This window comes from Candoia aspera, chromosome 3 (assembly GCF_035149785.1).
Source record: "Candoia aspera isolate rCanAsp1 chromosome 3, rCanAsp1.hap2, whole genome shotgun sequence".
Taxonomy (NCBI): Eukaryota; Metazoa; Chordata; class Lepidosauria; order Squamata; family Boidae; genus Candoia; species Candoia aspera.
The window spans coordinates 43,097,543-43,108,274 of NC_086155.1; the positions used below are offsets into that span (position 1 = coordinate 43,097,543).

Sequence of the window (10,732 nt, forward strand, 5' to 3'; positions counted from 1 at the left end):
CCAGAAAAACTCAAAGCGGTCGACTAGGCTGGGAAGTTGCGAAAACACCCCGGAAGAAGGCAATTGCGAAGTACTTCCGTACTACTGCCAAGAGAAATGTTCCGATGCAGCCATCAGAAGTCAAGTGCCATTGGAAGAAGGCTTTAATTTTACGCATGCGCAAAGAGGTTCGCCTCTCAGCAGCAGCTATAGATCCCAACAGGAAAGCTTCAGGAAAGTGGGTGGGCAGAGACGGAGCCAAGACGGCGTCACAGCACTACCGCCAGTTTCCCGCGCAAGCGCACTGAGAAAAGGGGGTTAGAGCGGCCCGAACGGATGTTTTTCCTGATCTTGCTTTGAGAGTCCGCCCACGGTTCTGATTGGCCACTCTGCCAATTGTGCATGTCAGGAAGATGTGGAAGCGACCAATAGGAAGGCCAAAGGGAAGGGATGCGAGGGTTGCTTGGCTGCCGGTAGTTGCAGCCATTTTGCTGCCGGGAGTGGGGGGGCTGTTAAATGAAACCCGGACGCCGCCGCCGGGAGGACTCCCACAGATCGGGCGGCGATCATGTTGCGGCTGCGTTGTAAAGCGCGGAGTGGCTCTTTTCCGCTTCCCGGCCTCACGGCACATTCCCGTCTGCACGAACTCCAGGCCGTGATCGCTGCCCTCACCGGTGTCCCCATCCAGGCCCAGCGCCTGCTGCTCGGCTTCCCCCCCTCGGGCCTTGACCTCAGCGATGGAGAGCAGCGCCTCGGAGAGCTGGGCATTCATTCGGGTAAGCGAAGGGGCTTGTCCGGGGCGCCTAGGCCGCTCCCGGTGAGTGCTGGGCCTGCATTCCCATCAGGATGCCTCTCTAGTGGGGAGATTTGGAAATGGCTTCGGGTCCTGCTCGGCCTGTGGCGCTGCTGTTGTGCTTTTGGGAGTCGAACTAGTTCGCCACTTACAAGACAGTCATGGGATGAAATCCTTTCAGTCCAGCTTACTGGTCGGTGTTTTCTGGATGAAAGGCATGGGAGTGAGTGGTGACCTTAAAATAAAAAAGGAGAAAAATGTAAAACACATAAGAGGTAAGAAGAAGCTATTTTAAGTCAGTAGAAATCTCTTCTTCCTTGCTTATGCTACTTGCAGTTGATACGCATTGAATGCAGGCTCAGGACTGGTAATGATAATTGATGCCGATTATCTTTTCCCTTAGAAAAAGTCCTCCTGCTTGGTAGTAATCCTCTTTTTTACAGATATATTTAAAGATGTGCTTCTCAAGAGGAAAGCTATTTTCAACGTTGCATGTTTTCTCCTCATTAGAACAGGAAATTGCAAAGCCATGACACAAATGTTTTGACATCCTGTAATTGCCTACATTTGGCAGCACCCATCAATTACATTTTGAAATTTTGCTTTTGTGTGAAATATGGCTTCCCTGTCTTTGAGATAAGGGGATTGGTGTAACTTCTAGTCTCCTGCATGTTTCTAATGAATGTGAAATTTTTAATATGGAAAATATGCTGTCTAGATTAACTGAATAACTTCTTGTTCATGTCACAGGTATTTTTTTCATGATGGAATGGGCTACATAGAATTTGGTAAAGAAATTTGTTGTGTTTTGAAATTCTGTAAGATGTATTCCTTATTCACAATACATCTATTGGCTACGGAAGGAAATATATAAGAATAATTACTCATTAGCTGTTTTTTTCTTCCTTCTGGAATCCTTACAAAGAATTTTTCTATTGTTTGGCTCCAGCTATCTCTAATTTATTTTAATAATCACACCTGAATTACATCTAGTTATGTATGAACAATTTCATAGTATTTTCTTTGAGGAGTGAACTTACCACTGCAGCAAAGGGAATATTATAGCTCTATGACATACTGGGGAAGAGAGGTATCTGAAAGAACCATGATTGAGCTGTGATATGTTTTTTACTGCTGTGCTAAATATTCATGTTATTGCTTTGTTCTGTTTTTTTCTTGACAGGTGATACACTAATAGTTGAAGAAGATGCAACCAAGCCCAAGACTGATTCATCTATAGTTACAAAACGAACTGTTTCTAATTCAGTTAGAGAAGCTGTCCCTGTGCTTGCCCGAAAGGTTGTTCCAGCCGACAACTCATGTCTTTTTACTAGCATATATTATGTAGTAGAAGGTGGGGTTTATGATCCAGGCTGTGCCCCAGAAATGAGAAATCTCATTGCCCAAATTGTAGCAAGTGACTTGGAATCCTATAGTGAGGCAGTCCTAGGGAAAAGTAATCAGGAATACTGTGAATGGATCAGAAGAGAAGATACATGGGGAGGTGCAATTGAGGTTTCTATTTTGTCTAAATTCTATCAGTGTGAAATTTGTGTAGTTGACACTCAGACAGTCAGAATTGATCGTTTTGGGGAAGATGCTGGCTATGCTAAACGGGTGCTTTTAATTTATGATGGTATTCACTATGATCCACTTGAGCGTAAAATACCCAGCTCAGACATTCCTCCCCAGACAATTTTTTCCACAACTGATGACGTTGTCCTTGCACAGGCTTTGGAGTTAGCAGATGAAGCCAGAAGAAAAAGACAGTTTACTGATGTAAATCGGTTTACATTGAGATGTATGGTTTGTCAGAAAGGATTAACAGGGCAAGTGGAAGCCAGAGAACATGCCAAGGAGACGGGACACACCAACTTTGGAGAAGTGTGAATTTTCTGTGAGGTTGGTCATATCTACTACCTCACTGATCCAGAACAAGCCTCCAGGTTTTTAAATAAGCTATATGTAATGTTATAGATCCATTCAAAGTTTGAAAGCCCTAAATTTAATTATGGCTGATATGCACAGGTTTGCAGTTGATAGTGTAAAATGTTTACAAGAGTGGTGTCATGTTTTCCAAGGATCTTGGAGTATTCTTTTGCACATCTAAGAACTAGAGATAGCAACTGATACCAACAGCTGTATCAACTCTTGAAAAAAATCTGAGCAGCTGCTGAAGGAATCCCTCTAACACAACTGAATATATACATTGCTGTAGCTAGCTAGACCTGCATGTAGGATTTTAGAATCACTGATGGAATAAAAATCTCAGCTCCATTACTGGATTCTTGATTCTGGAATCTATCAAATAGTTAAGTTGGTTCCATTCAAATCTGGCAAGATTACCTCCATCTCAGTTTTTTTCATTTGAAATGTTGTGTATGTTTTTGTAACTTAAAGCAGTAATCCCAAAGCTGTTTTATTTGAAATTGCTGATTTGAAAAACCATATGTGTAAAAATAAGGGATGCTGGTTTCATCTTCAGTAGCCTTAGAAGGTAAAGCTACTAATAAGTTTGCATATTTCCATAGTGCCTAATATATCAGTATACATTAATTATATTTTTAAAAGGTGTGATCTGTTGGGGTGTTGATATGCATAAGTAATAGGACCTTCAGAATTAGAAATTCCAGCAGTATGAATCAGTACCTTCATCATATGGATAAATAATATACTCAGCTGTAATATTTCAAGGGGAGGCTGTTTCATAACATCAAATTGTTATATTTAATGTCAAACCTTGGAGGGGGGGACTGAGTGGTAAGTTTCTAAATTATCCACTTTTCTTAAGTATGGCACTGTCCTTGAAAACTGTCAGTTGAGTCCCCTTGAAAGCAGTACATTTAACATAGAAAAAAGCCCTCAGATGTGGATATGTTGGAGGAAGAGGAAGGGAGGAGAAGCTAGGCTGTTCTTACTGTACATTGCTGCCAAATGGGCTGGTGCTTCACGTTAAGAACAAAACTTAGTGACCTGCATCGAAATCACGAACTATAAATAAGTGGTTGCTATTGGAAAGCATTGCACTCTAATATAATGCTTGATTCATCACATAGCTTAAGTGACACATCCTTTCACTGCTGAAGCTCTTACAAGCTTTATATACGTGTATATTAAAAAGGGTTTTGGGGAGCTGCTTTGGTATTGACACAAGTGTTATGTTTTGGCAGGCTAAATACATTTGTTTACTCAAATACTGTTTGCTAATAAGACATGTTTCATGAATAATCATGGTTTGCATGTGGTGGTAGAGAAGTTATACTTAATCTGAGGGGCCTTTGTAGGCAGTAGAAAATTTATTTTGGGGCTATCTGAATTAACAGTAACTTACAAGTAAATTTAAAAGAAAAGGGTTTAGCGTTTGAGAGAAAGGGGGAAATATAATTGATGTGTGAGATGGTAATGTTGGTGTGTGGTGATCAAAACTGACTTTATGCGTTCTGACTTAGAAATAACTCAAGTTGTCAGAAAATGGCAGTGGTATAGCAGTATTAGTGGCCATTAATGAGATAGGTATTAGGAAATGAGTAATATTGTGCAACCACAGTTGAGCAGGCACAGTAATTTGGGTGTAAACATCTAATTTTCCTTGCCCCAAAGGACTTGTTTGTACCTTTTTAAGGTCCCAAATGTATGCATGGTTAATTGCTTTCCCCATTTATTTTTAAAGAAATGTGACCTATGAAATTTCAAGCAGGCATAGGCTGGGTGACATATCTCAACTAAGTTATGCCTTAGTGCAGGGATCCCCAACTCTGTGGGGCTTATGGATGTATTTGGAATCTTGAGAACATGTTGGTACATTTGGAAAATGGCTGCCAGGGAGGGGTCTCCAATTTACAGAATGGTAGCTATGGGGAATATAACTTGTTACAAAGCACCAGTTTACCTGAGTTAACTGACACACACGTACACCAGTCCTCCCCCCAAACAATATTCCATGTAATATGTGCTTAAATTGTTTGTGGTTTTTTTCTAGGCAGATAGACATCCTTCCAAAGTAGGATCTAGGCTGCAGCAGCACATTATTTTAAATAAAATTTTAAGAAAGCTTATAACGGCATATTGCTTTGCAGTATGTCAGGCTCCCATTTAAAAAAATAGCTTTTTAAAGATGTGAAACATAGATGGGTCAGGAAGGCTAAGATAATTTAATGTGATTACAGCTAGGCTATGTAAATTTTCAATATTCAGATTTGATTTGAAGTTCCAGATTGATTTGAAATGTTAAAAGATTTGGATCCAATTCAGAGAGCTGACAGTTAGTGTGAAAATGCACTTTTTAAAATCATTCAGAGATTTGAATTGAATCAAGAATGATTTGTATATCCTTACTTGCAACTGACAAAGACTGGCATGCTGTACTTGGGGTGTTTTAGATTTCTTCAGTGACTTGTAACACTGACTCAATTTAGTTCAAAGACTTTTTTCATATTTGAGTCAGATATTTTTGAGTTGTATTTCTTCACAGTTTCTGCTTGTATATATTGAAGTGAAAGTTCTCAAATCTAGAAACATCAAAGAGATCTGCAATCATTGCCCCATATTTGGTGGGCTAAAATAATCTAGCTAAAGATAGTTGTGGGTCTTAAACAAATGGAAAACATTAATTACTAACTTAAGTGCTGTTGATTTTAAGTTCATAGGACATGAAAGGCAATCTTATGCATGTCTGCTCAGAAGTTAATCCCAAAAGAGTGGACTCCCATGGAAGTGTGTTAGGTTGCAACCCAAGTCACAACTAACTCTAGCTAGTTTAGAGTTATTAAGGGTAACTCAGTTAAGACTTATAACATGATACTTTTGCCAAAAGCCTTAAACAGACCAACTGCAATTGTACTTATAGGAAAAGTGTTACCAAACTCACTAAGCTGCATGCTTTTATTGGCCAAAAGGGACATTAGATAATATCAAATTATAGTGAATTATTTAAAGTTCTGTTTTAAATAATGGAAATTAAGAGTATAGCAAATGAAAATATTTTACAATTAATATTGGTACTGATCTCTTTAAAGTCAGATTAGTTGATCTTAAAATCCTATACATACATACTTGGACATAAGTAGACACTGGAGATTACTTGTCTTTCTGTTTCTCTCTCTCTATATGTTAGTTAAGCCGTTTAAGATACTTTTTGTTAAACCTCTTCCAGTAATTTTTTTACAGGCTCATTTGCCAAAAATGGTTCGAAAAATAGGGTGCAATTTATACAAAATATGGAAGTGTAATATATTAAGCATTTAAGCTGTAACCATGTATCTAAATTTACTTGGAAAAACAGATAATTAAAATTAGTAAGACTTTCAGATGACTTTGAAGAAAAGTTGTAAACTATTCTCAGACTTTAATATATTAATTAAATACAGTTAAAGCCTTTAAACCTTGTGCTTTGGGAGAAGGATCATATTTGTTCACAGACTGGCCGAGATTACAGACAAACCTAAATACTAATCTCACTTTGTTTGCTTTAGAATTGATTAAATGCACCTATCATACAGATGATGAGAAGCTGACCTATTATATTCCATTTAAACAAAGGTGCTAAGGGAAGCTTATTTTGTATATTGTTTTCTATTAAATATTTTTAATTTTAGAGTATGTACATTTTGCATTTTTACTTTAAGGTTTGTCTGGAGAAACTTGACATGGGTTTAAATCACAGCAGACCTAGTTTACTATCAGTATTATAATTTTTAATATAATTTTAAAAATACAGAACTTGTTTTTATTGAACTATTGTTATGTTATAAGTATGTCCACACACACACACACACACACACAAAACATTAGTTGCAGGTCAGTGCATTTGAGAGTTAAAATATATAAAATAAAATAAAAACTATCTTGTGGATTCAGAAGAAAACAAATGTAACCTGATATTTGTTTTATCTAATTGGTGGTTATTAGAATCTGAAAGCTTGTAAATTTGGACATAAAGATTATTATCTCCTTTTGTTCAAGCATCTGGGTATGAGAGATTTTGCCATGTACTTGAAGACTTGGATTACTTTTCATCATTGATAGCTAGAAAAAAAAAATGTCCTCTAAACTGGTAAACATACTTTGCAGTAGTGGTTCTAATACTTAAACATTATGGTTTTCTCTCCTGTTTTAAAGTGGCTATAAAACTACATTGGATGACAGCTAAAAGAGCCATGTGTCATAATCCGAACAATCTCTCATGTCACTTTTTAGTTTTTTTCTAGACAGTGCTAAAATTAATATTTTCCTTGTAAGAAAAAAACCTCTAGTCCTTCATATCTACAGTCAGCCTGGAGATGAACTTTCCTATGGCAAATTAACATCACTTACTTTGTAAAAGAATCTATGTTTGCATTATCTTTAAAAGCTATTATTTGCACCCTCCTTTTTATGGATACAGAAATAATTCATATGGACTCCTTCAATCGGAGTAGATGAATATCATCTTCATTTTTTGTTCTAGTGCCAATTTCTCTACATTGCAACATAACTGTAATCTGATACATTTTAATATCCTTAAAACTATCACTGACTTTAAAATTCTCAGTATATATTGAGACCAGAGTGCAATTTGAAGACTGAATACTTAAATGATAATGAAACTTAGTTCTGTAGTATTACTTGACTGGAAGATCTGTTCCAAAATTGGCATACCTGGCAATATCACCAGCGTTAAAATTCAAAAGTGTGAAGGGACTTTATGTATACTTAAGCAGATGGCCTTTTGCACACTTTTAGATGAGATCAGTGTATCAAGTACAGCACTTTAAAAGCTTGTCAATCACGGTTTTATCCGTTTAGTGTGATTTGCCAAGGAGTTAGAATGAGTGCATTATGAATTTTTGTTTGTTTGTTTGTAAACTGGCATATCACATTTTTAAAACATTTAATATAGTATTTTTTGGTGATACCACATATTGCTATTTCATAGAAGTATGTATGTGTGTGTGTATGTATGTATGTGTATGTGTATGTATATCTATATATCTATATATAGATATAGATATAGATATCTTCTGTTTAATATATTCTCTTGAGTTTAATTATAGCAGCACTAAAATGTAACATTATGCATATATGTCCCACATTGTATTCGCTTGTACTTCTGCTTTCTATCTTTAATAAAAATTGATGCTGGAACATATACATAAAGTATAAGAGCTATTGCAAAATGTATTACAAATTCTTACTACTAAAAACTCAGTTTCTCTTCTGATGGAACTGGACTGTATACTTGTTTAGTTTTTGAGTTGTCTATGGATTTAAATTGGTTTGAACATGATGAAACTGCTTTGTATTGTCTCTGCTCTTCTGACCATGTACTCTGCTCCTCTGAAGTCTCAGGCAGAGGTTGTTCCCATCGGGTTTCTCCAGTGAAAAGGATTGAGCCTGGATCTTCTGCATTCAAAGCATACAGTCAACCACCATGATCTATGGTCTCTGAGCAAAAGGGCATCAACCATATTAATAGAATGTGGCATGCTTGTATAATGTGCAGGAATGGATGACCACAATGTAATAGTAAAACATTATAAAGTATTTAAAAGTAATTAGTTTTAGAAAAGAGATAAACTAGCTAAAAGTTTAGATTGAGAATTAGCTACATTTGGTATATATTCATTAAAATCAGTGGGATGGTGTTACTCATACACTTAAGTGAGGTCTCATTTATTTCAGTGGGTCATCTTTTATGGAGCTAATTTTGGATCCAATTGACTGATGGGAGAGCTATTGGTCTGAAAATGTGGAAGATCATTAACTTTAGTATCTAAAGTCTGGTTACTTCTCTCAAAATAAATCTGCCTATAAGATATTTGAACTTTTTCTTAACTCTCTATTTTCAACTCACTCAGATACCCAGGGCATATATTTTTCAATTATCAACATCTAGTCAGATTGCATTTATCTAGAATTCATCTGCATTGTACAGCTTTCAACTGTATGTAATTTAACTGGTAAAAATGATATTTTCCATGTAACTTAAAAATCTTACTGAAAGCAATCTTGTATCCTAAATCCAGTATCATTTGCATTTTATGGGAAGTTGCTCTTTAGATTTTAGATGTAATAATGGAGTATTTTGTGCACAAAATAAAGTGAGGATGTATGTGATGTCCATACATATCCTCATTTTGAAGAACTGAATGGTAGAAAAATATACACGTTGGTTTCAAAGGCAACAGCTTCTTTTTTGCATCAATTTGATCTGCAGATCAGATTCATTTTTTATCACTGAGCAAATGCAGCCATGCAGTCTTTCTTTTATGCCTGTTGATTGTTTTCCTTGTGTTTTTTTTTAATCCGTTTGATCGTGTCTGATTCTTGGAGACTGCCTGGACAAGTCCCAGCAGCTTTCTTGCCAAGGTTTTTCAGAAGTGGTTTGCCATTTTCCTTCCTAGGGCTTGGGGAGAGTGACTGGCTCAAGGTTACCCAGCTGGCTTTGTGCCTCAGGCAGGACTAGGTCTCCCAGTTTCTAGCCTGGTGCCTTAACCACTACACCCAACTGGCTCTCCTCCTTATGTTTAACGTGTCTATAGATGTGGGTAAAGTAATAAATAGCCAAGTGTCATGAGATGAAGTTCCCTTTTACGTTATGGCAAATCAATGTGTAAAAGGCCTCTTTATAGATGACATACAGCAGCTATTGATAGTAGGGATTCTTGGGAGAAAAAGTAAGAATTTTGGTTTGGTTCAGTATGGTCTTTATCTTAAACAGTTGATATTTGGAATCACTTAACAGAAATTTTAAGTTTTATGAGATCCTGAGCATATGCTCTGATTTCATAAGCACGACTAAACCCCATTTTTGAAAGGGGAGGTCCTTAAATCAACTCAATGGTGCATTTTAATCTTCAGAAGAGGCCTGTTTCGAATATTATCTGAGAAAGCGCAGGGCAATAGGTGGAGCTTATACGAATGAGGCATTTTGTTGTTGGAGTTCCTCTCCTGAAACAGCCATGTTGTAATTACCTATTTGTTCAGAAAAGAACTAAAAATTTCCTTTTCAAAATGAGACACTAAGTGTTCGTTATAGATACTGTTTTACTTTTATTGTATTTGTTATTTTACAGAACTTTAAAATTGGATTTAATTAAATAGAAATAAAATGGTTTCATTCATATACAGTATATATATAATATTTTTATTGAAGAAAATTTTAGCAAAATAACCATAAAATAAAAATAATAAAAATAGTGAATAGTGAAAAAAGTAGAAAAGGTAGAAAAAGAAATAGAATACACATAGCCATTCACTAGCACCACTTGCTAAATCAAGCCTCTGTACAAGAAAGCAGTAAGTTGTTTAAGTTCAGTTACATTTGGAATTCCAGGCTTTTAGCTCATGCCCTGCTTTTTGCATCTTGATATAAATGTATAGTCAGTAGTACTATACATTAATCTTCTGTCTTTCTATATCTCTTTTGTATCTCTGCAGAGAGTGATTGATAAAGAGTCCTACGTGTAATGCAACTACCATTTATCTAAAATTAGAAACATTATTACCCTGATTAGCCCTTAGGCTACAAAGGTGACAGGCTGTGCAGATGTCTGGGTGACTATACAGTAGTGCTTAAAAATTTGTGAACCCTTTTAATTTTCAATTTTTCTGGATAAATATGACCTAAAACATCTGTTCACACAAGTCCTAAAACTAGATAAAGAGAACTCAATTAAATACATGAGCCAAAGCATTATACTTGTAATTTGATTTATTGAGGAAAATGATCCAAAGCTACAGGGGCTGGGAGCCAGGGGCACAGTAGGCAAACAGCCAGTGCTAGTGCATTCCTTTCCATGTGTATTTCCCACTGTGTGCCTGCTTATTCTCTTGTAATCCCTTCCTCTCCAATGAACGTAAGTACAAACATTAATTCCCTTCTTGCTAACTATCCCAACAGCCAGAGGAGTGGAGAAAAGGGGATGCTGAAGTAAAATCATAAGTACGTTGACAGTCTCATGATTTTATACTTAGCAACTG

The 10,732-nt window shown here is 36.6% G+C and overlaps 1 protein-coding gene across 1 annotated transcript; it reads left to right on the forward strand.

Moving 5' to 3' along the window:
• The first annotated feature begins 211 nt into the window (after nucleotides 1-211).
• Nucleotides 212-7,914, forward strand: YOD1 (YOD1 deubiquitinase). The gene is made up of 2 exons (XM_063297463.1): nucleotides 212-755; nucleotides 1,956-7,914. Exons 1-2 carry the CDS (start codon nucleotides 548-550, stop codon nucleotides 2,660-2,662), a joined length of 915 nt encoding a protein of 304 aa, XP_063153533.1. The 5' UTR covers nucleotides 212-547; the 3' UTR covers nucleotides 2,663-7,914.
• The last annotated feature ends 2,818 nt before the right edge of the window (nucleotides 7,915-10,732 follow it).

Excerpts from the sequence above, each read along its gene's own strand:
- YOD1 (XM_063297463.1), top strand. The coding sequence starts at position 548 with ATGTTGCGGCTGCGTTGTAAAGCGCGGAGTGGCTCTTTTCCGCTTCCC. Across the intron at positions 756-1,955 it reads AGAGCTGGGCATTCATTCGG|GTGATACACTAATAGTTGAA; the intron begins GTAAGCGAAGGG and ends TTTTCTTGACAG.